This window comes from Salmo salar, chromosome ssa01 (assembly GCF_905237065.1).
Source record: "Salmo salar chromosome ssa01, Ssal_v3.1, whole genome shotgun sequence".
NCBI classification, from domain to species: domain Eukaryota; kingdom Metazoa; phylum Chordata; class Actinopteri; order Salmoniformes; family Salmonidae; genus Salmo; species Salmo salar.
In genome coordinates this window covers 142,315,525-142,339,706 of record NC_059442.1, presented here as the reverse complement: position 1 = coordinate 142,339,706, position 24,182 = coordinate 142,315,525, and the positions used below count along the sequence as shown (strand labels likewise).

Genomic DNA, 24,182 nt, shown 5'->3' with positions numbered 1-24,182 from the left:
CTATATTAGTGGCCAGTATTCAAATGTTGAAGGATTACTACTACATGCCTAACCGGGACTTTGTCCTTTAAGGACTAAAAGAGTATCCAGCCAGGGTTTCTGGGACGCCAACTCTAGTCCAATTCCCTGTGGTCTTTCTCCATCTGGCCAGCTATAGCTCTCCATCTCTCAGGGCTCTAGTAGCCAAAACACAACCTCCTCCAGCCCTCTTTGGCTGGTCTCCCTGCTAGCGTAGTGACAGTTAGTGCAGGTCTCACCTGGAGAGGCTGTTTGTGGAGCTGGCTAATCTCCCTCTGTCACTGCATGGGGATCCCTGTCATCGCAACAGGGCTCAACTCAGTAGGGGTTGGTCCCTCTATATCATCCTTCAGGGATAACATCCTTAGCTAAACACAGACCCACTTAACCCCCCCCCACCAAACTCTCTCTCTCTCTCTCTCTCTCTCTCTCTCTCTCTCTCTCTCTCTCTCTACACACACACACACACACACACACACACACACACACACACACACACACACACACACACACACACACACACACACAGCTCCCACCTCGGGCCCAATAAATTACTCCACTACAAATCGATCTATTAACGAGCCTTGTCGCTTCCCAAGGGGGCGAGGCACAATGATTGAGGGAGGGGAGGGCAGAGAAAGAGGCCTCTCTTCGCTACCAATCCCTTGATATAAATCCTGGGTGGTGAGCCATGGATCTTGTCTGAGCAGGACCTGTCTCGGCCCTGCCAGAGAGATGAAGTACGGATAAAAGAGAAGGGACAGGGAGCCGCCCTGGTCCTGAAGTGGGACAGGGATGGGGACAGAGATGGGGACAGCATGGGATGGGGTAGGGGGGAGATGTTTTGGAGCACTGTGGCTTGAGTGTGAAATATGTAAGTCCTGCAGTGCCAGCTGTGTGCTATTCTTAGCCCCCTGGTGTTCCTGCATTCAGGGCGACAGAGGGGAGAGTGGGAAAGGGGAATTGGCAGGAATGAGCTGTAGAGAGGCCGCTGCCGTGGCTGCTACTGAGGGGATGTCTAGCATTGTGACTCTTCTCATTCAGGGCTGCCGTCTTTATCTCCGTTACAGGGACTCCAACTCTTCCTGTGACACTTTGAGTTTGTCCCTAACACTCTTTTTCACACGACTTAATATAATTTCACCACTCTGTTTTTACACCATAACGCTGACTTTTGTAATATGTTATCATGATTTCCATAATGCGATTTCTCATATGTAAACTTGACACTGTGTTTTATAGCTTCCTTTGGAGATAAACACGCTGTGATTGTGAGAGGATTAGGTGTCATCCAGAGATACTCTAGAGACGTCATACAGACGTTGTGGTCTTTGTTACTGCAGCACTGAAAATCCCTTTGTAATTACCATAATTGACCCAACGATCTTGATAGCGAGAGCTTTTCCTTGTAAAGGAGCTATCTCTCTCAGCTTGTATGTGTTCTTTTCGTCTGACAGCTTAGCCGATATAGTAGTTGGCTGAGATTCAATAACAGTTATACTCAAGTTAAAGGCTGGTTTAAAGCAAAAGTGTCTGGAATAGAATGGCTATTTTAAATACTTGTTGTTGTGCGTTAGTGAATTCTAATCAGGATGTGGTCATGTTTTATTGAGAAATTATCCCTCTCGTAAACAAACACTCTAGGTCCAGATTGTTGATTTGATAACCATTGCAGTGTATTGATTTGCGCCGTGCTGCTGCCACAAGTGTGCTCTCATCTTGAATTAGCAGACATCCGGCCTTTTCACATGGTAATGAACATTTGCACCGCTCGTCTCAGCCCTGGCAAACACAAGGGATGAGATTTCAATATGATATGGAGACATGTTTTTGTCAATATACAGTAGTCAACGATGCCTAATCATGCAGTGCATATAGAGCCCCAGATGTTGTGTTATGAACAAGACAAGCTACTGTATCTGTAAGAGAAGCAGCCCTGAGGGAATATGAGTGGTACTTTAAGGTCATGTTAGGCTGTGTTAAGATGTGAGAGACTGGAAGTCAAGGCAGTCAGTCAGTGCAGTCACTTCTCTGATTCTTCTCTTTGAAGGGCTCTCCATGCTGCCACCCCACTTGGTGTCAGGGTAAAGTTACTGCAGGGTTCTGTACTGCCAGCACTGCAGACAGAGAGAGGAGGGTTACTGCTGTCTGCTTCTGTTGTTCTACCTGAGATTGACTTTACTTAGAATAATGAAGCAGGTCAACTTAAATGCATGGACAAAGGACTTGTTTTTGTTCTGAAGTCATTACATTTTAATTCACTTTTAATTACGTAAGTCCAATTATTTATATCATATGTCAGACTTTTATTTGCATTTGTCCCATTAAATAGCTTTGCAAATTTCTGCTGCCTCCTTCTAGTGCTCAGTAAAGTAAGTACATCTGCATAATATAAAATTGTTCATAACGAATGCACAGTCATAAGCTTCAGACTAATCTAGTAGTTGGATATGAATGTGTTGCTTCTGGTAAGTCAGGGGCTTTCCTGACATGCATTATATGCTGGATATAGTAATTATTGAAATTTGAATCAGAGTCTGTGAATTCCAGGTGCATGGTAGCAGACAATGGAGGTGTTACTGGAGAGGGAGGAGGGGGAGAGAGATGGAGAATTACATCCCTTTGTAAGAAAAGACCCCTAAACTGCTTGAAATGTTATCTTTCTGCCGTAACCCTGGAGACAGAATCTCGAAAATTGAATAAGTTGCTGAAGTCTTACAGATGTTGTATGTTGCCTAGCAACTGTTTTTACTTCCCTCTTTTTTCCTGGTGTATTTCTTCGGGTCTGTCACAGTTAATTAAGTTGCACTGGAGACACATGGCTGGTAATGGAGGGACTGGTTTATTTATTTGTCCATTAATAATTCACGTTAAGCAGGGCCACTGTTTTAGGTTGGTCCTCCATTTAAGAGAAAACCCAACGGCATGACTCCATGTCTTTGTTTGCCATTGGAGTGGGGTCTTGTCAGCGTTGTCTGTCACAACAAACAACAAACATCAAACACCCGTCTTCATTGGTCTTCCCCCTTGTCATGTCACGCCCCCCTCCCCTTGCATCAGGTGAGAGGTTCATTTTAGCTCTCTGCAGTTTGAGCAACAGCTGATTGGCAGGCGCATCCGTCACTCTGCCCTGGGGAAGGTTGCAGCTCTAATTAGGTGACTTGGCTTGCCTGCCTCCCTGGGCCGGTTCCTACAACAGACACACGATCAAGACGCCCCTTCCTTTGTAGTGCCTTGTAAAGGTGCCGGCAGAGGGCAGAATAAAATCACCTGTTTAGTTCCGAGAGCCTCAGAGGCCATTTTCTGCACCTGTTTTTGTGCTTTTGTGTCCCTCTCTTGTCCCCTCTGCTATGCTGTTATGTGCAGAGGTCCCTGTGCTCTGTAAAAGGCCAGAGGGGGGAAAAGCAGGCAGTAATATGAGTTAATTTGATTTCAATGGGCTAACTGAAGAAGGGGATCTAGCCTGTTCTGATTTCTCAAAGGCTCTCAGCATTTCCAGAGCCATCCACCATGCCTCATGTGGAAAAGAGATTCTTTCTGGTTTTCATAGTAGTTACATTTTTCAACACTGGGCTACTGTGGAACAGGCTGGTTTCAAGGGTTGAGGTAATTTCAGTTTCCAATTCAAATCAGTTCAGGAGCTGAGCAATAATAAAAATAAAAAATATATGTGAAATCTATTTATGAATTGAATTTCAGAAGCGTTTTGGAATTTGAGCTAAATGGATTTGACTCGTGTTGCTGTAGAGGATTTTGGGATGATACGTGAGTCATGTCTACAGTACCGTCTTTTGAACAAACCCCAAATATTGGCAGCATGTCAAGTGTCTTCAGATATTTGACGGGCTGTAAATGCCACCCTGACAGAAAGTGTTTCACAGAAGCTTTGATAGGTAAAGCTGCTGATATAAGCTGTCTCTCTATTGCCTAAAGTGCTCTCCTCTGTCCAACTCTATCGCTCTTACATTGCTACAAGAATCCCAGAGTGGCATCTCTGTTCCACTCTTTCATCTTTCAGCATGAGACGCTTTGATACTAGGTTCCCATCTTCTAACTGGTGAGGAGACCCACCTGTTCAAGTGACCCACATTCTTAAAGACTAAAAGGCTTTCATAGTAAGTGAGTTTTTAGAAAGTCAAGCTGTTTGCTAAGTTGAACTTAACATTGAGATGGAAGAGATAGCATGGTGTGTTGATAGTAAGTCAGAGTGTACAGTGAAGTCCTCTTGGCTCCTTGAGAACTCCAGATTACTCTGTGCTTTATGTTTCTGTCACTGATTACAAAATAAAATGATTTCTTTTGAATTTTTCTATGGGGGTAGATCAGGTTTAATATTGCAGCTAGATTTTAGCTTCCATCAATGTAATTGTCTGCATCATTTTCAATCCCCCAATATATTCTTTTGTAAATATATACAGTTGATGTCGGAAGTTTACATACACTTATGTTGGAGTCATTAAAACTTGTTTTTCAACCACTCCACAAATTTCTTGTTAACAAACTATAGTTTTAGCAAGTATGTTAGGACATTTACTTTGTGCATGACACAAGTAATCTTTCCAACAATTGTTTACAAACAGATTTTTTTCACTTATAATTGACTGTATCACAATTCCAGTGGGTCAGAAGTTTACATACACTAAGTCGCTCTGGATAAGAGCGTCTGCTAAATGACGTAAATGTAAAATGTAAATGTTGACTGTGCCTTTCAACAGCTTGGAAAATTCCAGAAAATGATGTCATGGCTTTAGAAGCTTCTGAGTCAATTGGAGGTGTACCTGTGGATGTATTTCAAGGCCTACCTTCAAACTCAGTGCCTCTTTGCTTGACATCATGGGAAAATCAAAAGAAATCAGCCAAGACCTCAGAAAAATAATTGTAGACCTCCACAAGTCTGGTTCATCCTTGGGAGCAATTTCCAAATGCCTGAAGGTGCCATGTTCATCTGTACAAACAATAGTACGCAAGTATAAACACCATGGGACCACGCAGCTGTCATACCGCTCTGGAAGGAGACGCGTTCTGTCTCCTAGAGATGAACGTAATTTGGTGTGAAAAGTGCAAGTCAATCCCATAACAACAGCAAAGGACCTTGTGAAGATGCTGGAGCAAACAGGTACAAGAGTATCTATATCCACAGTAAAATGAGTGCTATATTGACATTGACTTCCTTCAGCAAGGAAGAAGCCACTGCTCCAAAACAGCCATAAAAAAAGCCAGACTACGGTTTGCAACTGCACATGGGGACAAAGATCATACTTTTTTGAGAAATGTCCTCTGGTCTGATGAAACAAAAATAGAACTGTTTGGCCATAATGATCATTGTTATGTTTGGAGGAAAAAGGGGGAGGCTTGCAAGCCGAAGAACACCATCCCAACCGTGAAGCACGGGGGTGGCAGCATCATGTTGTGGGGGTGCTTTGCTGCAGGAGGGACTGGTGCACTTCATAAACTAGATGGCATCATGAGGCAGGAAAATTATGTGGATATATTGAAGCAACATCTCAAGACATCAGTCAGGAAGTTAAAGCTTGGTTGCAAATGGGTCTTCCAAATGGACAATGACCCCAAGCATACTTCCAAAGTTGTGGCAAAATGGCTTAAGGACAACAAAGTCAAGGTATTGGAGTGGCCATCACAAAGCCTTGACCTCAATCCTATAGAAAATTTGTCGGCAGAACTGAAAAAGCGTGTGCGAGCAAGGAGGCCTACAAACCTGACTCAGTTACACCATCTCTGTCAGGAGGAATGGGCCAAAATTCACCCAACTTATTGTGGGAAGCTTGTGGAAGGCTACCCAAAACGTTTGACCCAAGTTAAACAATTTAAAGGCAATGCTACCAAATACTAATTGAGTGTATGTAAACTTCTGACCCACTGGGAATGTGATGAAATAAATAAAAGCTGAAATAAGTCATTCTCTCTACTATTATTCTGACATTTCACATTCTTAAAATAAAGTGGTGATCCTAACTGACTTAATACAGGGAATTTTTATTAGGATTAAATGTCAGGAATTGTGAAAAACTGAATTTAAATGTATTTGGCTAAGGTGTATGTAAACTTCCAACTTCAACTGTAAACCGTATACCTTGGGATTTGGAAATAGCCACGGGAGGTTTTTTCAATACCCTCAATTCCGTTGAAACTATTTCTTAGAATGTTTTCAATACATTTTAATATTTGTAGCTATTTTTTATGTCAATATCTGCAGTCAACTTGTGCAATGCGTTAGGAGATAATGCAGATTGCGTTCTTATTTCACCTGTCACATTATTTTACTTTATGAATCTTACTTAGTTCCCCAGCACAGTTGAGCCAGTCATGTGTTTGTTTGTAAATAGCACAACAGGAGAAAGTGGGAGCAGGTATATCCAGCTGTGTGTTGACAAGGGTCGCATTTTATATTGAAAGTCAACAGTTTTTTTGCTTCAATGGAGTGATCAGGGACGTGCAACTATAGTTTTCCTTTACATAAAACACATTAGTGCAACACATTCGGCGGAAAATAGCTTCATTTTCATCAGATGACAACAGAAGTGCAATGCTATTTGGCTGGCAGCCACACGTAAATGAGCTTAAAATGAAAAAGCAAGGTCTTTTTTGCAAAAACGATGCATGGCCATCATATTTGTAATGTTTAGGCCTATCATAGAAAGAATGTAGCCAGCTATATTTCTTAATGTTTTGTTTACAGTTAATATTGCGTTTCACCGTAGTACTGGAGAAAAGAAGCTACATATCAGTTGGAGCGCTGTCTGCTGATTGAATGCCTGTTTGTGAATTCTCATCATAGTTTAGAAGGGCAACTGAAGCACAAAATTAGTCGAGCAGAAATTACATTAAGAAGCATTTTAGATCTGTGTTTACAAAACTCCAGCAAGATATTTCTTATGTGTTTTATCTTTTTTTCCTGCGTGAAAAACACAGAATTTTGCATTAATACAACCCCTTTAACTTGCTATCTAAGTAAGTGGCTGAATTAATAATAATTAATAGGGTGACGGGGCATCATATTGTTTTAGCTTTCTGCCGTGTTTGAGAAGTAAAAGCCCTTTGGAGGAGTTATTTGTACAGCTGCCACTGTTATCTTGATTTCCTTGCGTTTTTACTCTTCTCAGTTCTTGGCCGTCTGCTCCTCTACCTTCTTCTCCAAGCAGGCAAGCCGTTGCCCTAGCGACTCTAGACTCACAACAGACACAGTGTGTAGACATGCTGCTGGAGAGCCAGTACTGCATGCGTCAAAAGTTTGATCATTTGCACGATATCTCTCGTTCCTGTTTACTTGTAAATGTCAAACTTAGCATATTTAGCTAGCAGCCTGCAAGGAATTTGCTATTACTTTTGCAAATGACTTGTTAGCATTCTGGTAATAGACGCACAATAGTCTTTTTTGCATTTTTTTTTACACCCCTCTGTGTACTACGCCGATAATACCATAAATCCCGGGTTGAGAGAAGGATGGTATGACGATATGAAAATCTGGATGCCTCCCAATCCTAGAAGGAAGTGCTCTGCCCACTATACAGTCATGTCTCTGCCTGTGCTGTCATGCATGACCTTGTGTGTCAATGTACATCTATTTGTTTTTTTGTGTATTTCATCCCCTTTTTTCTCCCAATTTCTATTGCGATCTTGCTTTTGCAGTGCCGTGCACTCGCGTGTGTGTGTATGTGTATCAGTCTAGAGGAATAATTACATTTGCGGCATGGAGGTCAAATACAAACAATCCATTCATTACTACACGTGAAGCTATTCCCCAACACCCCAAGTTGTTAAGGCAGGACAATAAGGTGAATGTTTTCTCACTCCACAAGAACTCTTGTGGCTTCGCCTTTCTCTCTGCCGCTGACCTCAAAGGTGAAGGTTGAGTCAACTGTGCTTTCCTGTCTGTGTAGAAAACTTGTAATTATATTATGGGGGTTTCCCTGTTGTTATTTGTCTCCTGTTTAGAGTCTATGTGTTTTCTATTGTGTTGTGTGTTAAAGCTGTATACAGCAGGTTCACTATCACCTTACTGAGTTGTGCTGGTTTGCTGAGGCTCTATATAGTGATTCCAAACACCCTACATGTAACATCTACAGTGTCTTACTACGTTATATAAATGTGCCTGTACTGTATGTGCCTGACTTTTATCCTCACTAAGTTATGTGTCTGACTCTTGCCGCTACTTGCAATTCCAGCTATGTGTGTGCCAAAGGTTCACCAGAGGAGACGCTTTGACTCCCATATGTGTTTGATTACAACCAGATGTCGAGTGTTTTCTGTTTGACCCTTTTGCAGGATATTGTATTGGTTGATACCCGAACACAAATACTGTAGTGTAGTCATTCACCTGTCTGTATTCTAACACATACAGTACCAGTCAACAGTTTGGACACACCTACTCATTCAAGGGTTTTTCTTTATTTTTTACGATTTTCTACATTGTAGAATAATAGTGAAGACGTCAAAACTATGAAATAACACATATGGAATCATGTAGTAACCCAAAAAGTGTTAAACAAATCAATATATATTTTATACTTGAGATTCTTCAAAGTAGCCACCCTTTGCCTTGATGATCACTTTGCACACTCTTGGCATTCTCAAATCAAATCAAATCAAATAGTTTTTGTCACATACACATGGTTAGCAGATGTTAATGCGAGTGTAGTGAAATGCTTGTGCTTCTACTTCCGGCCATGCAGTAATATCTAACAAGTAATCTAACCTAACAATTTCACAACAACTACCTTATACACACAAGTGTAAAGGAATGAATAAGAATATGTACATAAAAATATATGAATGAGCGATGGCCGAACAGCATAGGCAAGATGCAGTAGATGGTATAGAGTACAGTATATACATATGAGATGAGCAATGTAGGGTATGTAAACATTGTAAAAAGTGGCATTGTTTAAAGTGTCTAGTGATACATTTATTACATCAATTTTTCATTCTTAAAATGGCTAGAGATGAGTCAGTATGTTGGCAGCAGCCACTCAATGTTAGTGATGGATGTTTAACAGTCTGATGTCCTTGAGATAGAAGCTGTTTTCAGTCTCTCGGTCCCAGCTTTGATGCACCTGTACTGACCTCGCCTTCTGGATGATAGCGGGGTGAACAGGCAGTGGCTCGGGTGGTTGTTGTCCTTGATTCTCTTTTTGGCCTTCCTGTGACATCGGGTGGTGTAGGTGACCTGAAGGGCAGGTAGTTTACCCTCTGGAGAGCCTTACGGTTGTGGGTGGAGCAGTTGCCGTACCAGGCGATAATACAGCCCGACAGGATGCTCTCAATTGTGCATCTGTAAAAGTTTGTGAGTGTTTTTGGTGACAAGCCAAATTTATTCAGCCTCCTGAGGTTGAAGAGGCGCTGCTGTGCCTTCTTCACCATGCTGTCTGTGTAGGTGTAGCATTTCAGTTTGTCCGGGATGTGTACGCCGAGGAACTTAAAACTTTGCACTTTCTCCACTACAGTCCCGTTGATGTGGATAGGGGGCCGCTCCCTCTGCTGTTTCCTGAAGTCCACGATCATCTCTTTTGTTTTGTTGACATTGAGTGTGAGGTTATTTTCCTGACACCACACTCCGAGGGCCCTCACCTCCTCCCTGTAGGCTGTATCGTCGTTTTTGGTAATCAAGCCTACCACTGTAGTGTTTCGTCTGCAAACTTGATGATTGAGTTGGAGGCGTGCATGGCCACGCAGTCATGGGTGAACAGGGAGTACAGGAGAGGGCTGAGAACGCACCCTTGTGGGGCCCCAGTGTTGAGGATCAGCGGGGTGAAGATGTTGTTACCTACCCTCACCACCTGGGGGCGGCCCGTCAGGAAGTCCAGGACCCAGTTGCACAGGGCGGGGTCGAGACCCAGCTTAATGACGAGTTTGGAGGGTACTATGGTGTTAAATGCTGAGCTGTAGTCGATGAACAGCATTCTTACATGCTTGTGTCGTCTGTGGACCTATTGGGGCGGTAAGCAAATTGGAGTGGGTCTAGGGTGTCAGGTAGGGTGGAGGTGATATGGTCCTTGACTAGTCTCTCAAAGCACTTCATGATGACGGAAGTGAGTGCTACGGGGTGATAGTCATTTAGCTCAGTTACCTTAGCTTTCTTGGAAACAGGAACAATGGTGGCCCTCTTGAACCATGTGGGAACAGCAGACTGGGATAAGAATTGATTGAATATGTCCGTAAACACACCAGCCAGCTGGTCTGCGCATGCTCTGAGGACGCGGCTGGGGATGCCGTCTGGGCCGGCAGCCTTGCGAGGGTTTACACGTTTAAATGTTTTACTCACGTTGGCTCTCTCAACCAGCTTCACCTGGAATGCTTTTCCAACAGTCTTGAAGGAGTTCTCACATATGCTGAGCGCTTGTTGGCTGCTTTTCCTTCACTTTGCGGTCCAACTCATCCCAAACCATCTCAACTGGGTTGAGGTCGGGTGATTGTGGAGGCCAGGTTATCTAAGCAGCACTCCATCACTCTCCTTCTTGGTCAAATGTAAGTAGCCCTTACAATGCCAGGAGACATGTTGGGTCATTGTCCTGTTGAAAACAAATGATAGTCCCACTAAGCGCAAACCAGATGGTATGGCGTATCGCTGCAGAATACTGTGGTAGCCATGCTGGTTAAGTGTCCCTTGAATTCTAAATAAATCACAGACAGTGTCACCAGCAAAGCACCCCCATACCATCACACCTCCTGCTCCATGCTTCACGGTGGGAACCACACATGCGGAGATCATCCGTTCCCCTACTCTGCGTCTCAGATAGACACAGCGGTTGGAACCAAAAATCTCAAATTTGGACTCATCAGATCAAAGGACAGATTTCCACCAGTCTAATGCCCATTGCTTGTGTTTCTTGGCCCAAGCAAGTCTCTTCTTCTTATTGGTGTCCTTTAGTAGTGGTTTCTTTGCAGCAATTCGACCATGAAGGCCTGATTCACCCAGTCTTCTCTGAACGGTTGATGTTGAGATGTGTCTGTTACTTGAAGCTTTTATTTGGGCTGCAATTTCTGAGGCTGGTAACAGTAATGAACTTATCTTCTGCAGCAGAGGTAACTCTGGGTCTTCCTTTCCTGTGGCAGTCCTCATGAGAGCCAGTTTCATCATAGCGCTTGATGGTTTTTGCGACTGCACTTGAAGAAACTTTCAGATTTCTTGACATTTTCCGGATTGACTGATCTTCATGTCTTAAAGTAATGATGGACTGTCCTTTCTCTTTGCTTATTTGAGCTGTTCTTGCCAGAATATGGACTTGATATTTGACCATCTTCTGTATACCACCCCTACCTTGTCACAACACAACTGATTGGCGTTAAGAAGGAAAGAAATTCCACAAATTAACTTTAACAAGGCACACCTGTTAATTGAAATGCATTTCAATTAGTTTTGATGTCTTCACTATTACTCTATGATGTAGAAAATAGTAAAAATAAAGACAAACCCTTCATTGAGTAGGTGTGTCAAATTTTGACTGGTACTATATACAGTTGAAGTCAGAAGTTTACATACACATGAGCCAAATACATTTAAACTCACTTTTTCACAATTTCTGAAATTTAATCCTAGTAAAATTCTCTGTCTTAGGTTAGTTAGGATCACCACTTTATTTTAAGAATGTGAAATGTCAGAATAATAGTAGAGAGAATGATTTATTTCAGCTTTTATTTCTTTCATCACATTCCCAGTGGGTCAGAAGTTACACTCAATTAGTATTTGATAGCATTGCCTTTAAATTGTTTAACTTGGGTGAGGTCAGGGCTTTGTGATGGCCACTCCAGTACCTCGACTTTGTTGTCCTTAAGCCATTTTGCCACAACTTTGGAAGTATGCTTGGGGTCATTGTCCATTTGGAAGACCCATTTGCAACCACGCTTTAACTTCCTGATTGATGTCTTGAGATGTTGCTTCAATATATCCACATAATTTTCTTTCCTCATGATGCCATCTATTTTGTGAAGTGCACCAGTCCCTCCTGCAGCAAAGCACCCCCACAACATGATGCTGCCACCCCTGTGCTTCACGGTTGGGATGGTGTTCTTCAGCTTGTAAGCATTCTCCTTTTTCCTCCAAACATAATGATGGTCATTATGGCCAAACAGTTCTATTTTTGTTTCATCAGACCAGAGGTTATTTCTCCAAAAAGTACGATCTTTGTCCCCATGTGCAGTTGCAAACCGTAGTCTGACTTTTTTATGGTGGTTTTGGAGCAGTGGCTTCTTTCTTTCTTCCTTGCTGAGCGGGCTTTCAGGTTACAGTGAGGGAAAAAAAGTATTTGATCCCCTGCTGATTTTGTACGTTTGCCCACTGACAAAGAAATGATCAGTCTATAATTTTAATGCAAATCATTTTATAACATTTTTGACATGCGTTTTTCTGGATTTTTTTGTTGTTATTCTGTCTCTCACTGTTCAAATAAACCTACCATTAAAATGATAGACTGATCATTTCTTTTTCAGTGAGCAAACGTACAAAATCAGCAGGGGATCAAGTACTTTTTTCCCTCACTGTGTGTCGATATAGGACTCGTTTTACTGTGGATATAGATTATATCTTCACAAGGTCCTTTGTTGTTGTTCTGGGATTATTTTGCACTTTTCGCACCAAACTACGTTCATCTCTAGGAGACAGAACGTGTCTCCTTCCTGAGTTGTATGACGGCTGCGTGGTCCCATGGTGATTAAACTTGCGTACTATTGTTTGTACAGATGAACGTGGTACCTTCAGGCGCTTGGAAATTGCTCCCAAGGATGAACCAGACTTGTGGAGGTCTACAATTGTTTTTCTGATGTCTTGGCTGAGTTCTTTTAATTTTCCCATGATATCAAGCAAAGAGGCACTGAGTTTGAAGGTAGGCCTTGAAATACATCCACAGGTACACCTCCAATTGACTCAAATGATGTCAATTAGTCTATCAGAAGCTTCTAAAGCCATGACATCGTTTTCTTTAATTTTCCAAGCTGTTTAAATGCACAGTCAACTTAGTGTATGTAAACTTCTGACCCACTGGAATTGTGATACAGTGAGTTGTAAGTGAAATAATCTGTCTGTAAACAATTGTTAGAAAAATTACTTGTTTCATGCACAAAGTAGATGTCCTAACAGACTTGCCAAAACTATAGTTTGTTAACAAGACATTTGTGGAGTGGTTGAAAAACGAGTTTTAATGACTTCAACCTAAGTGTATGTAAACTTCTGACTTCAACTGTATCCACTGAAAACTCACAGTTAGATTCATCTCTTCTCTTCAGATCGGGGAGAGATCGCACTTCTCTCTTGTTGCTGTTGTCAATCACAAGGTCTATAGTACAAAAGCAGCCCTGCCACACAGATAAGTGAGAGATTGAGTGCAAGAGAAGAGAAAAGTGAGATAGTGGAGGTTAGAGGAAGGTCAGACCTCCGAATTCTTTCTGTGACTGAAGGAAAATCCCATTTTTTTTGCATTGTGTTCATTCAGATATGGGAGAACTAAGGGCCGGTAAACAAGGTGCTTGAAACAGTGCTGTTTTTATTTTCCATGGTAATTTTTTTTTAAATCTAGGTGACTGGCAGTGGAGTGGAAGAAACTCTGGTTGTTTCCACGTGTTATGAGTGATTTGTGTTCCCTCGTATTATGAGGGATAAAATGGCACTGGCCCTCTCACTAGCTCTGTCTGTGCTGTCATGACCGGGCGTGAGTCAATGTAGGATGAGATTGTCCTTAGACACTGATCTAAGGTCAGTTTGGCATTTTCCCACTATTAGTAAAGACCAGGATTTGGGGAGGTTAAGCTGATCCTAGATATGTGCCTATGGGTAACTGGGACTCACCCATTGTTCACTAATGACTTGTAGTATAGACTACAGTAGGTTGGCCCCTACAGGGTTAGTTGATTTCAGCTGATCCTAGATCTGTGCCTATGGTCAACTGGGAGTAGTTTCAGGCCTTGCAGGCTAGCGGAAGATAGAGCAGCTGCTCCTTTGCTCCCAGGCTGCACAGAAACCTGCCCTGGGCCTACACACAAATGCCTCATTAACACATCACTCCTGTTATCATTAGATAAAATTACTCTTGCCGACCGACAACCAGAAATTGGGCCTTTGGATGCGAGGCATTGCTTTTAAACACCCTTAATCTGCATCACAGCTCTGGTGTGTGTATACACTGAGTAAACAAAACATTAAGAACACCTACTCTTTCCATTACATAGACTGACCAGGTGAAGCCTTGTGAAAGCTATGATCTCATATTGATGTCACTTGTTAAATCCACTTCAATCAGTGTAGATGAAGGGAAGGAGAAAGGTTAAGCCTTGAGACAATGGAGTCATGGATTGTGTATGTGTGTCATTGAGAGGGTGAATGGGCAAGACAAAATATCGAAGTGCCTTTGAACGGAGTATGGTAGTAGGTGCCAGGCACACGGGTTTGTGTCAAGAACTGCAATGCTGCTGGCTTTTTTACGCTCAACGGTTTCCCATGTGTTTCAAGAATGGTCCACCACCCAAAAGACATCCAGCCAACTTGACACAACTGTGGGAAGCATTGGAGTCAACATGGGCCAGCATCCCTGTGGAACGCTTTCGACACCTTGTAGAGTCCATACCCCAACTCAATATTAGGAAGGTGTTCCTAATGTTTGGTATACTCTGTGTGTGTGTGTGTGTGTGTGTGTGTGTGTGTGTGTGTGTGTGTGTGTGTGTGTGTGTGTGTGTGTGTGTGTGTGTGTGTGTGTGTGTGTGTGTGTGTGTGTGTGTGTGTGTGAGAGAGAGGTAGGGGAGAGTGTGGTGAGTTGAGACATTTATTTTACATTCAGCATCACTCCGTAAAGGGAAATATAGTATTCTTTTTAAATCAAATCAAATCAAATCAAATGTATTTATATAGCCCTTCGTACATCAGCTGATATCTCAAAGTGCTGTACAGATACCCAGCCTAAAACCCCAAACAGCAAGCAATGCATGTGAAAGAAGCACGGTGGCTAGGAAAAACTCCCTAGGAAAAACTCCCTAGAAAGGCCAAAAACCTAGGAAGAAACCTAGAGAGGAACCAGGCTATGAGGGGTGGCCTCTTCTGGCTGTGCCGGGTGAATATTATAACAGAACATGGTCAAGATGTTAAAATGTTCATAAATGACCAGCATGGTCAAATAATAATAATCATAGTAGTTGTCGAGGATGCAACAAGCACGTCCGGTGAACAGGTCAGGGTTCCATAGCCGCAGGCAGAACAGTTGAAACTGGAGCAGCAGCATGGCCAGGTGGACTGGGAACAGCAAGGAGTCTTCATGCCAGGTAGTCCTGAGGCATGGTCCTAGGGCTCAGGTCCTCCGAGAGAAAGACAGAAAGAGGGAAAGAGAGAATTAGAGAGAGCATATTTAAATTCACACAGGACACCGGATAAGACAAGAGAAATACTCCAGATGTAACAGACTGACCCTAGCCCCCCGACACATAAACTACTGCAGCATAAATACTGGAGGCTGAGACAGGAGGGATCAGAAGACACTGTGGCCCCATCCGATGATACAAAGATATCTCCAAATATTTCAGGATGTTGTGGAAATAATCAGAATGCATGTAAACGTTACAGTTTGAAAGGATAGCTTGTTTAAAAACAGTTGTCTCTTCGCAAGACTTACCCCATGGCCTTTGGCTCAACTTACCCCAAGACAAACATTTGGACTACAGTACCAGTCCAAGGTTTGGACACACCTACTCATTCAAGGGGTTTTCTTAATTTTTTACGATTTTCTACATTGTGGAATAATAGTGAAGACATCAAAACTATGAAATAACACATATGGAATCATGTAGTAACCAAAAAAGTGTTAACCTGTTATGGCTAGGGGGCAGTATTTTCACAGCCGGATAAAAAACGTACCCGATTTAATCTGATTATTACTCCTGCCCAGAAACCAGAATATGCATATAATTATTAGCTTTGGATAGAAAACACTCCAAAGTTTCTAAAACTGTTTGAATGGTGTCTGTGAGTATAACAGAACTCATTTGGCAGGCCAAAACCTGAGAAGATTCCATGCAGGAAGTGGCCTGTCTGACAATTTCTTGCCCTTCTTGATTATCTCTATCCATTACAGAGGATCTCTGCTGTCACGTGACACTTCCTACGGCTCCCATGGGCTCTCAGAAGGCGGCAAAAAGCTGAATCGTGGCTTTGCAGGCTCTGGTTGAAAAAAAGTAGCGCGTTTGGGTAGTGGCTGGTTACAGTACTGTGAGACTCAGGCTCGTGCCCGCGTCGACAGAATGCTTTGTTTTCTTTCGTCTGTTTACCTAAACGCAGATTCCCGGTCGGAATATTATCGTTTTTTTTACGAGAAAAATGGCATAAAAATTGATTTTAAACAGCGCTTGACATGCTTCGAAGTACGGTAATGGAATATTTAGAAATATTTTGTCACGAATTGCGCCATGCTCGTGACCCTTATTTACACTTCGGATAGTGTCTTGAACGCACGAACAAAACGCCGCTATTTGGATATAACGATGGATTATTTTGGACCAAACCAACATTTGTTATTGAAGTAGCAGTCCTGGGAGTGCATTCTGACGAAGACAACAAAGGTAATCAAACTTTTGTAATAGTAAATCGGAGTTTGGTCAGGGCTAAACTTGGTCGGTGTCTAAATGGCTAGCCGTGATGGCTGGGCTATCTACTGAGAATATTGCAAAATGTGCTTTCACCGAAAAGCTATTTTAAAATCGGACATATCGAGTGCATAGAGGAGTTCTGTATCTATAATTCTTAAAATAATTGTTATGTTTTCTGTGAACGTTTATCGTGAGTAATTTAGTAAATTCACCGGATGTTTGCGGGGGGTATGCTAGTTCTGAACGTCACATGCTAATGTAAAAAAGCTGGTTTTTGATATAAATATGAACTTGATTGAACAAAACATGCATGCATTGTATAACATAATGTCCTAGGGTTGTCATCTGATGAAGATCATCAAAGGTTAGTGCTGCATTTAGCTGTGGTTTTGTTTTTTGTGACATTATATGCTAGCTTGAAAAATGGGTGTCTGATTATTTCTGGCTGGATACTCTGCTGACATAATCTAATGTTTTGCTTTCGCTGTAAAGCCTTTTTGAAATCGGACAGTGTGGTTAGATTAACGAGAGTCTTGTCTTTAAAATGCTGTAAAATAGTCATATGTTTGAAAAATGGAAGTTTTCGGATTTTAGAGGAGTTTGTATTTCGCGCCACGCCCATCATTGGATATTGGAGCAGGTGTTCCGCTAGCGGAACGTCTAGATGTAAGAGGTTAAACAAATCAAAATATATTTTAGATTTTAGATTCTTCAAAGTAGCCACCCTTTGCCTTGATGTCAGCATTGCACACTCTTGGCATTCTCTCAACCAGCTTCATGAGGTAGTTACCTGGAATTCTTTTCAATTAACAGGTGTGCCTTGTTAAAATTTAATTTGTGGAATTTCTTTCCTTCTTAATACGTTTGAGCCAATCAGTTGTGTTGTGACAAGGTAGGGGTGGTATACAGAAGATAGCCCTAAGACCAAGTCCATATTCTGGCAAGAACAGCTCAAATAAGCAAAGAGAAACGACAGTCCACCATTACTTTAAGACATGAAGTCAATCCGGAAAATGTCAAGAACTTTGAAAGTTTCTTCAAGTGCAGTCGCAAAAACCATCAAGCGCTATGATGAAACTGGCTCTCATGAGGACCGCCACAAGAAAGGAAGACCCAGAGTTACCTCTGCTGCAGAGGATAAGTTCATTAGAGATACCAGCCTCAGATTGCAGCCCAAATAAATGCTTCACGGAGTTCAAGTATAACAGACACATCTCAACATCAACTGTTCGGAGGAGACTGCGTGAATCAGGCCTTCATGGTCGAATTGCTGCAAAGAAAGCACTACTAAAGGACACCAATACGAAGAAGAGAATTGCTTGGGCCAGAAAACACAAGCACTGGACTTTAGACCGATGGAAATCTGTTTTTTGGTCTGATGAGTCCAAATTTGAGATTTTTGTCAGTATCTTTGTGAGATGCAGAGTAGGTGAACGGATGATCTCTGCATGTGTGGTTCCCACCGTGAAGCATGGAAGAATAGGTGTGATGGTGTGGGGGTGCTTTGCTGGTGACACTGTCAGTGATTTATTTAGAATTCAAGGCACTGTTACCCAGCATGGCTACCACAGTATTCTGCAGCGATACACCATCCCACCAGGTTTGCGCTTAGTGGGACTATCATTTGTTTTTCAACAGGACAATGACCCAACACACCTCCAGGCGGTGTAAGGGCTATTTGACCAAGAAGGAGAGTGATGGAGTGCTGCATCAGATGACCTGGCCTCCACAATCACCCGACTTCAACCCAATTGAGATGGTTTGGGATGAGTTAGACTGCAAAGTGAAGGAAAAACAGCCAACAAGTGCTCAGCATATGTGTTAACTCCTTCAAGACTGTTGGAAAAGCATTCCAGGTGAAGCTGGTTGTCATCAAGGCAAAGGGTGGCTACTTTGAAGAATCTCAAATATAAAATATATTTTCATTTGTTTTTACACTTTTTTGGATTCTACATTGTTCCATATGTGTTATTTCATAGTTTTGATGTCTTCACTATTATTCTACAATGTAGTAAATAGTAAAAATAAAGAAAAACCCTTGAGTGAGTAGGTGTGTCCAAACTTTTGACTCGTACTTTATATTGGCCCACACACCTACAAGGATTCACTTTCATGCTAGGTTTAGGACCTCATATTGAAGCTTATATGGACTTCAACTGATGTATATAACAATCTTAAAACTATCTACTTTGGTTCAGATACAAGCATCATGAAACCTCTAACACAATAAAGGCATTTGACTTGGTGAAAATACTTTTTTGGGACCTAACTTGCTTACCACTTTTTCCATGTGGTTTCTTCCTTCACAGACTCCATGAAATAATTAACTTTTCCTAAATATTTGGTCAAATGATAGAGTTCATTTTGTGTATGGTTTCTTGCAGACCAGGGTGGCTCAATTTACCCATTTGGCTCAATTTACCCCACTGTCCTATACTGTGCTAATGTATTATCCTATAGCAGGAGATTCAATGGGGTCATGAGGGTAATTGATAGGATCATTTGAATTGTAGCTACAGAGTCCAGCTACCTTAGTGATGCTAGGGGTGTACAGTGCAGTCTCAGCCATACAGAGACCCTACATGGCCTCCCAGTGAACCTGTTTCAGGTTTAGAAGTGACCCCTGTCAGATTCTGTGTCTAAGGTTTTCACATTCACACAGAGTGACTCCAGCGGATGGTGGATGTCTGCTCCTTTGCTTTGGAAGAAGCACATCCGGGCCTATTTTTAGGCCAGATTATCGACTTGCCAATGTTTATATCTCAGATTACACACACTCTGTCATTATGGAAGAGTGGCCTTGTAATTACGAGGCATATTTTTCACAGGGGCTGTTCCACCAAAAACACTTGTATGCTATACTGTATAGACTACAGAAAGACAATTTCGCCACACACACACACACACACACACACACACACACACACACACACACACACACACACACACACACACACACACACACACACACACACAGTGTAGCAGCTGCAGGAGGGAACGTCCCTTCCCCTAGGCTCATGGTGGTCACATGTTGGTAGGAGTGAGATTCTGACCCCTCCACCCCCTCACACACACAAACACACACACATGCTCTTTTTTTAAAGCTGGGACCCTCCACCCCATCTTTCCAACCACATAAGCACATTGAGATCTATTTTTCCAGCAAGGTGCCCTATTTTGCTGCGTGTTTCCATGTAGCCTGTTCTTCCATCAAGCTCCAATGGGACAGACAGTATTCTTTTCTGAAAGTTGGTGAGGGGTGGCATGGTGCCAGCCAGGACGGCGTGCCAAGCTAGGCCCTCACAGCTGGCTGAACACAGGGGAGGAGCCTAGCCCTGGCAGCGTGACTCTCCGAGAGGTCTCCCTTATCCTGCCAAATCAGCCTCAGTGGGTATTGAACGCAGCCTTTGTAAGATGTTCATTCTTAGCCTTGTTCTTCATAGACACCCGCACTGGAGCCTAATTTGAAGACTCTGTGATATTGAGTTGCATTCAAAAGCAAAATCAATGTCTCTTGTGGAGAGAGACTTAACGGTTTTCAACCATCGTTTCCTAATGCGGATCAACGGTCCGTTGTTTATTGTATATAAATAAAACCCACAGAAGTGAAACGACAGACTCTGTACACATGACGGCAATGTTCCACCCTGGCCAGACTGTTTTCCTGTCTGAGAAAATCTATCCTCTGTGTCCTTTGTGTGTCTTCGCGTCTGTTTAAAGACCCCTCTCCCTGGTGCAGTGGGGTTGTCCTTTTTACTGCTCATCGATAGATTGAACAAACGTCCTATTTGACAAGGCTGCCGACTACCTCACTCCCCCAGCCCTCTGACAGGCTACATAAACGTGTTACATTCCATCAAATGAAATTGAGAAGATGTCAGACACTGACTGTGCTCCAGTGATTGACCCTGACACAATTTCTCCCCCTTCTTCTCTTGCTCCTTGTCTTCCTTTCTTTTTCTCTGTTGCTCTCTCTTAATCTCTCCCTCCCTCTCTCCTTTTCTCTCTTTCTCACACATGCCTATTCGGGTGTCATACTACGCAGTATATTCATTTACAACGGCTATGGTGAAGATAATATGATTCATATGAGTAGAACACTTACAGCACTGCCTAGTAGCCTTGGATTTATTCCCGTTACAAGGCAGAAATCAGAGCCCTGTTAGCAGGAATGCCATAGAGCTCTAGGTTACAGTATATTTAACGTAAATGTAGCAGCCCATTATTCACTTAACATTGTATACAACTTTATTTGACATGAAAGAGCTACAAAGGGTGCATCAGTTGTCTCAGATTACAAGGATAGAATAGGGTTTTATAATGAATTTATCATGTCAATGTCATTCAATTCTAAACCTTTTCAATAATGTTTACAGGGCATAGTCATTGAGGTGGAAATGTTGATTTATAGTGGGATCAGTCCTAGAGTATTAGTTTGTGGTTATGTCATATTGAGGCCACTCTTCTCTTTCATTACAGTAATCCACCACTCAATTACAATTCAACCAACTTTATTGGTACTAATTATGATAATACAAAAATGATTACAGTGTACAAATATAATAACACTCTGTCTCTCTTTGTGTATTGTAATTCAATGAACTTTATTGATACTGATGACAGTATACAGAAGTAATAATAACACTCTGTCTCTCTTTGTGTATTGTAATTCAATGAACTTTATTGATACTGATGACAGTATACAGAAGTAATAATAACACTCTGTCTCTCTTTGTGTATTGTAATTCAATGAACTTTATTGATACTGATGACAGTATACAGAAGTAATAATAACACTCTGTCTCTCTTTGTGTATTGTAATTCAATGAACTTTATTGATACTGATGACAGTATACAGAAGTAATAATAACACTCTGTCTCTCTTTGTGTATTGTAATTCAATGAACTTTATTGATACTGATGACAGTATACAGAAGTAATAATAACTCTCTTTCTCTTCTGCTCCAGGCAGAGCTGACGGGCATCAAGTGGAGGTGCTACAGCTTCCGTGGCGGCGGCGAGTACGGGCCGGTGATCTCGGCACCAGCCCAGGACGACCCGGTGCTGCGCAGCTTCATGCGCTGCGTGCAGGCCAACCTCCTGTGTGTGTGGCGCCGCAAAGTCAAGCCTGACGCCAAAGAGCTGTGGATCTTCTGGTGGGGCGACGAGCCCAACCTCTCTGACGTCATCCATCACGAGCTGGAAGGTGAGCCCCCCCGCTGCTGAGAGCTGCTGGGAGCTGCTGAGAACTGCTGCACATTCATACTCTCATCTTCTGGGTCTATACGTGTTAGAAATTGTGACAGAATCTGAGATTTTATGTTTAGTATTGTTTGTTGTGTAGCATTGTGTTCTGTGGTGTGATGTACTGTGTTGTGTTGTGTAGCATTGTGCTGGCTCAGGAGAGTCTGTGATGAAGCACACAGTAACAGACTACCTAAGTGGATTTGTCTTGCTATTGTTCGGATCCTTGCGTGTCTGTGTGTGTGCATTACCCAAAGATATCTCACCCGAAAGAGTGCCACTCTCAGCACTATCGCCTCTATTTATAGAAGCATTTGCATTATCTGGCTGCACATGTGCAGCAGGGAACCCCAGCTTATTGACTAAGCCAGGGGAAGAGAGGGAAAAGAGAGGGAACGAGAGGAAGGAGAGAAGCATTGGTTTATGGAAAGGTTTGGGTAGTATAGCAGAGAGATGGAAGAAGGTAGAGGAGAGGAGTACAGAGTAAAGCAGAAGAGAGAGGAGAGGAGAGGCGGAGAGGAGAGGAGAGGAGGAAAGGAGGAAGGGGAAGATAGAGGGTGGTGTAGTGGAGAGTTAGAGATGTGATGAGAAGACAGTAGCAGATAGAAGATTCATCCCTCTTTCTCTTCTTCATGAAAGGTGACATGAATGAACGGTGATGCCTTTGTATGGATCAACGTTGCTGGATCTTGTTTAGGAGTTTATTTAACTTGTTTGGGTGTGTGTCTTCCCTGCTGTGGTGGGAAATGGACTGTACATAATGAAATCACAGATTTGTAACCTCTACTGTTTCCATTGTTGTTGTTGGCTATTTCAACACTAGGAAGGGAGTTTATTTTGAGATACTCATTATCCCGGAGATATTGATAAGCAACGCCTCAGTGAAAGAAAAATTCCGAAAGTGTGTCCATCTTGGAAAAGTAGTGAAATGCATTAATATGTGCAAAGTTACAGCTATTGATATTTATGAGCATCTGGATTGTTAATAAGAATTTCTTGTGATCCTCTTGACATGCCCAATTAAACAAAGGATCTGTTGTTTCAGGGGGATTGTTTATAAAATCATCAAAAGCCACAGAGAGAAACATTCACTCTGCATCACATTATGATAATATTCTTCACAACATGTCACACGTCTACCCTCTTTTACAATATTTGCCTTGAGTGAGCCTTATTAATAATACTAGACAATACAGCACTTTAGAAGTGAGAAATGAATCGCTAATTAAGGGGTAGATTCATTCTTTGCTAATTCATTTGCAGTTATAATGTGGAATCCGTTAAAGTGTGTGATGGAGGACTGGAAGAACAATCGTAGTGTCCTTTTTGGTATCCGAGGGGGTCATCATATCCCTGTTTCTCTAGGGCTGCAGTGACTTCTCTCTCTCTCTCTCTCTCCTGTCTCTCTCTCTCTCTCTCTCTCTCTCTCTCTCTCTCTCTCTCTCTCCTGTCTCTCTCTCTCTCTCTCTCTCTCTCTCTCCTGTCTCTCTCTCTCTCTCTCTCTCGCTCTCTCTCTGTCCCCACACAGTCTCTCTCTCCTCTCTCTCTCTCTCTCTCTCTCTCTCTCTCTCTCGCTCTCTCTCTGTCCCCACACAGTCTCTCTCTCTCTCTCTCTCTCTCTCTCTCTCTCTCTCTGAGGCTGGGCCAACGCCTGATCCGGAGATTACATAAAGCAACAGCATCTATGTATCTGATGCATTTAATGAAATGAGATGAAATGCTGAGAGGAGGAGGAGGACAGCATGAGGTTAGTCCACTAATCTTCAGGCTTGTCGTTCCTCGCCACTCATCGATTCTCGTCATTGGCCAAAATAGTGTATACAGGAGAAAACACTGTGGTGCTGCTGCTGATTGCATAACCTCTGTAGGATTTCACCGCTGCTAATGTCTCTCTGCTGCAGAGGCAGTCCACCAGCGCAGTGGTTGCTCTTAGCAGGGGATGCCTGTGTCCTCTCTCTGTGTCTGTGTGTGTGTGTTTTATGGCAGGGAGCAGGGAGGGAATGTAGGGCTTCCTGCTTATCAGATGAAGCGTGGGAGAAAATAAAGCGGAGGTTTTAGGTGTGTGACGAACGGTCAGTGCAGAGCGTAGGACTGCTATACTGTGGCCTCCGTTACCAAGAGATCCAGTCCACCTCACTCAGTCACTCACAAACCAAACAAACGTACCCCCTTCATCCCTTCATTCCTCTGAATCAGCTCTGAACTCAAGGGTTTCCAGACCTTGGTTACCCCACCATCCCCTCTCCCCTCCTCTAACCTCCTCTCCCTCTCTTCTCCCCCTGCAATTCTTCCTCCATTATTCCCTGGCATGTCTCCACACAGGGACCTCTGTGCAGCTGGCCTGG

General features: G+C 42.6%; 1 protein-coding gene across 3 annotated transcripts in view; it reads left to right on the top strand.

Annotated features, from left to right (window-relative positions):
* Window positions 1-24,182, top strand: part of LOC106566935 (mediator of RNA polymerase II transcription subunit 13-like) — a 138,642-nt gene that overhangs the window by 4,960 nt on the left and 109,500 nt on the right. For all 3 annotated transcript variants that reach the window (XM_014135556.2, XM_014135564.2, XM_014135550.2), the window contains exon 2: window positions 21,562-21,799. In XM_014135556.2, coding sequence (XP_013991031.1) covers window positions 21,562-21,799 — 238 coding nt within the window. The remainder of the gene's footprint in view (window positions 1-21,561; window positions 21,800-24,182) is intronic.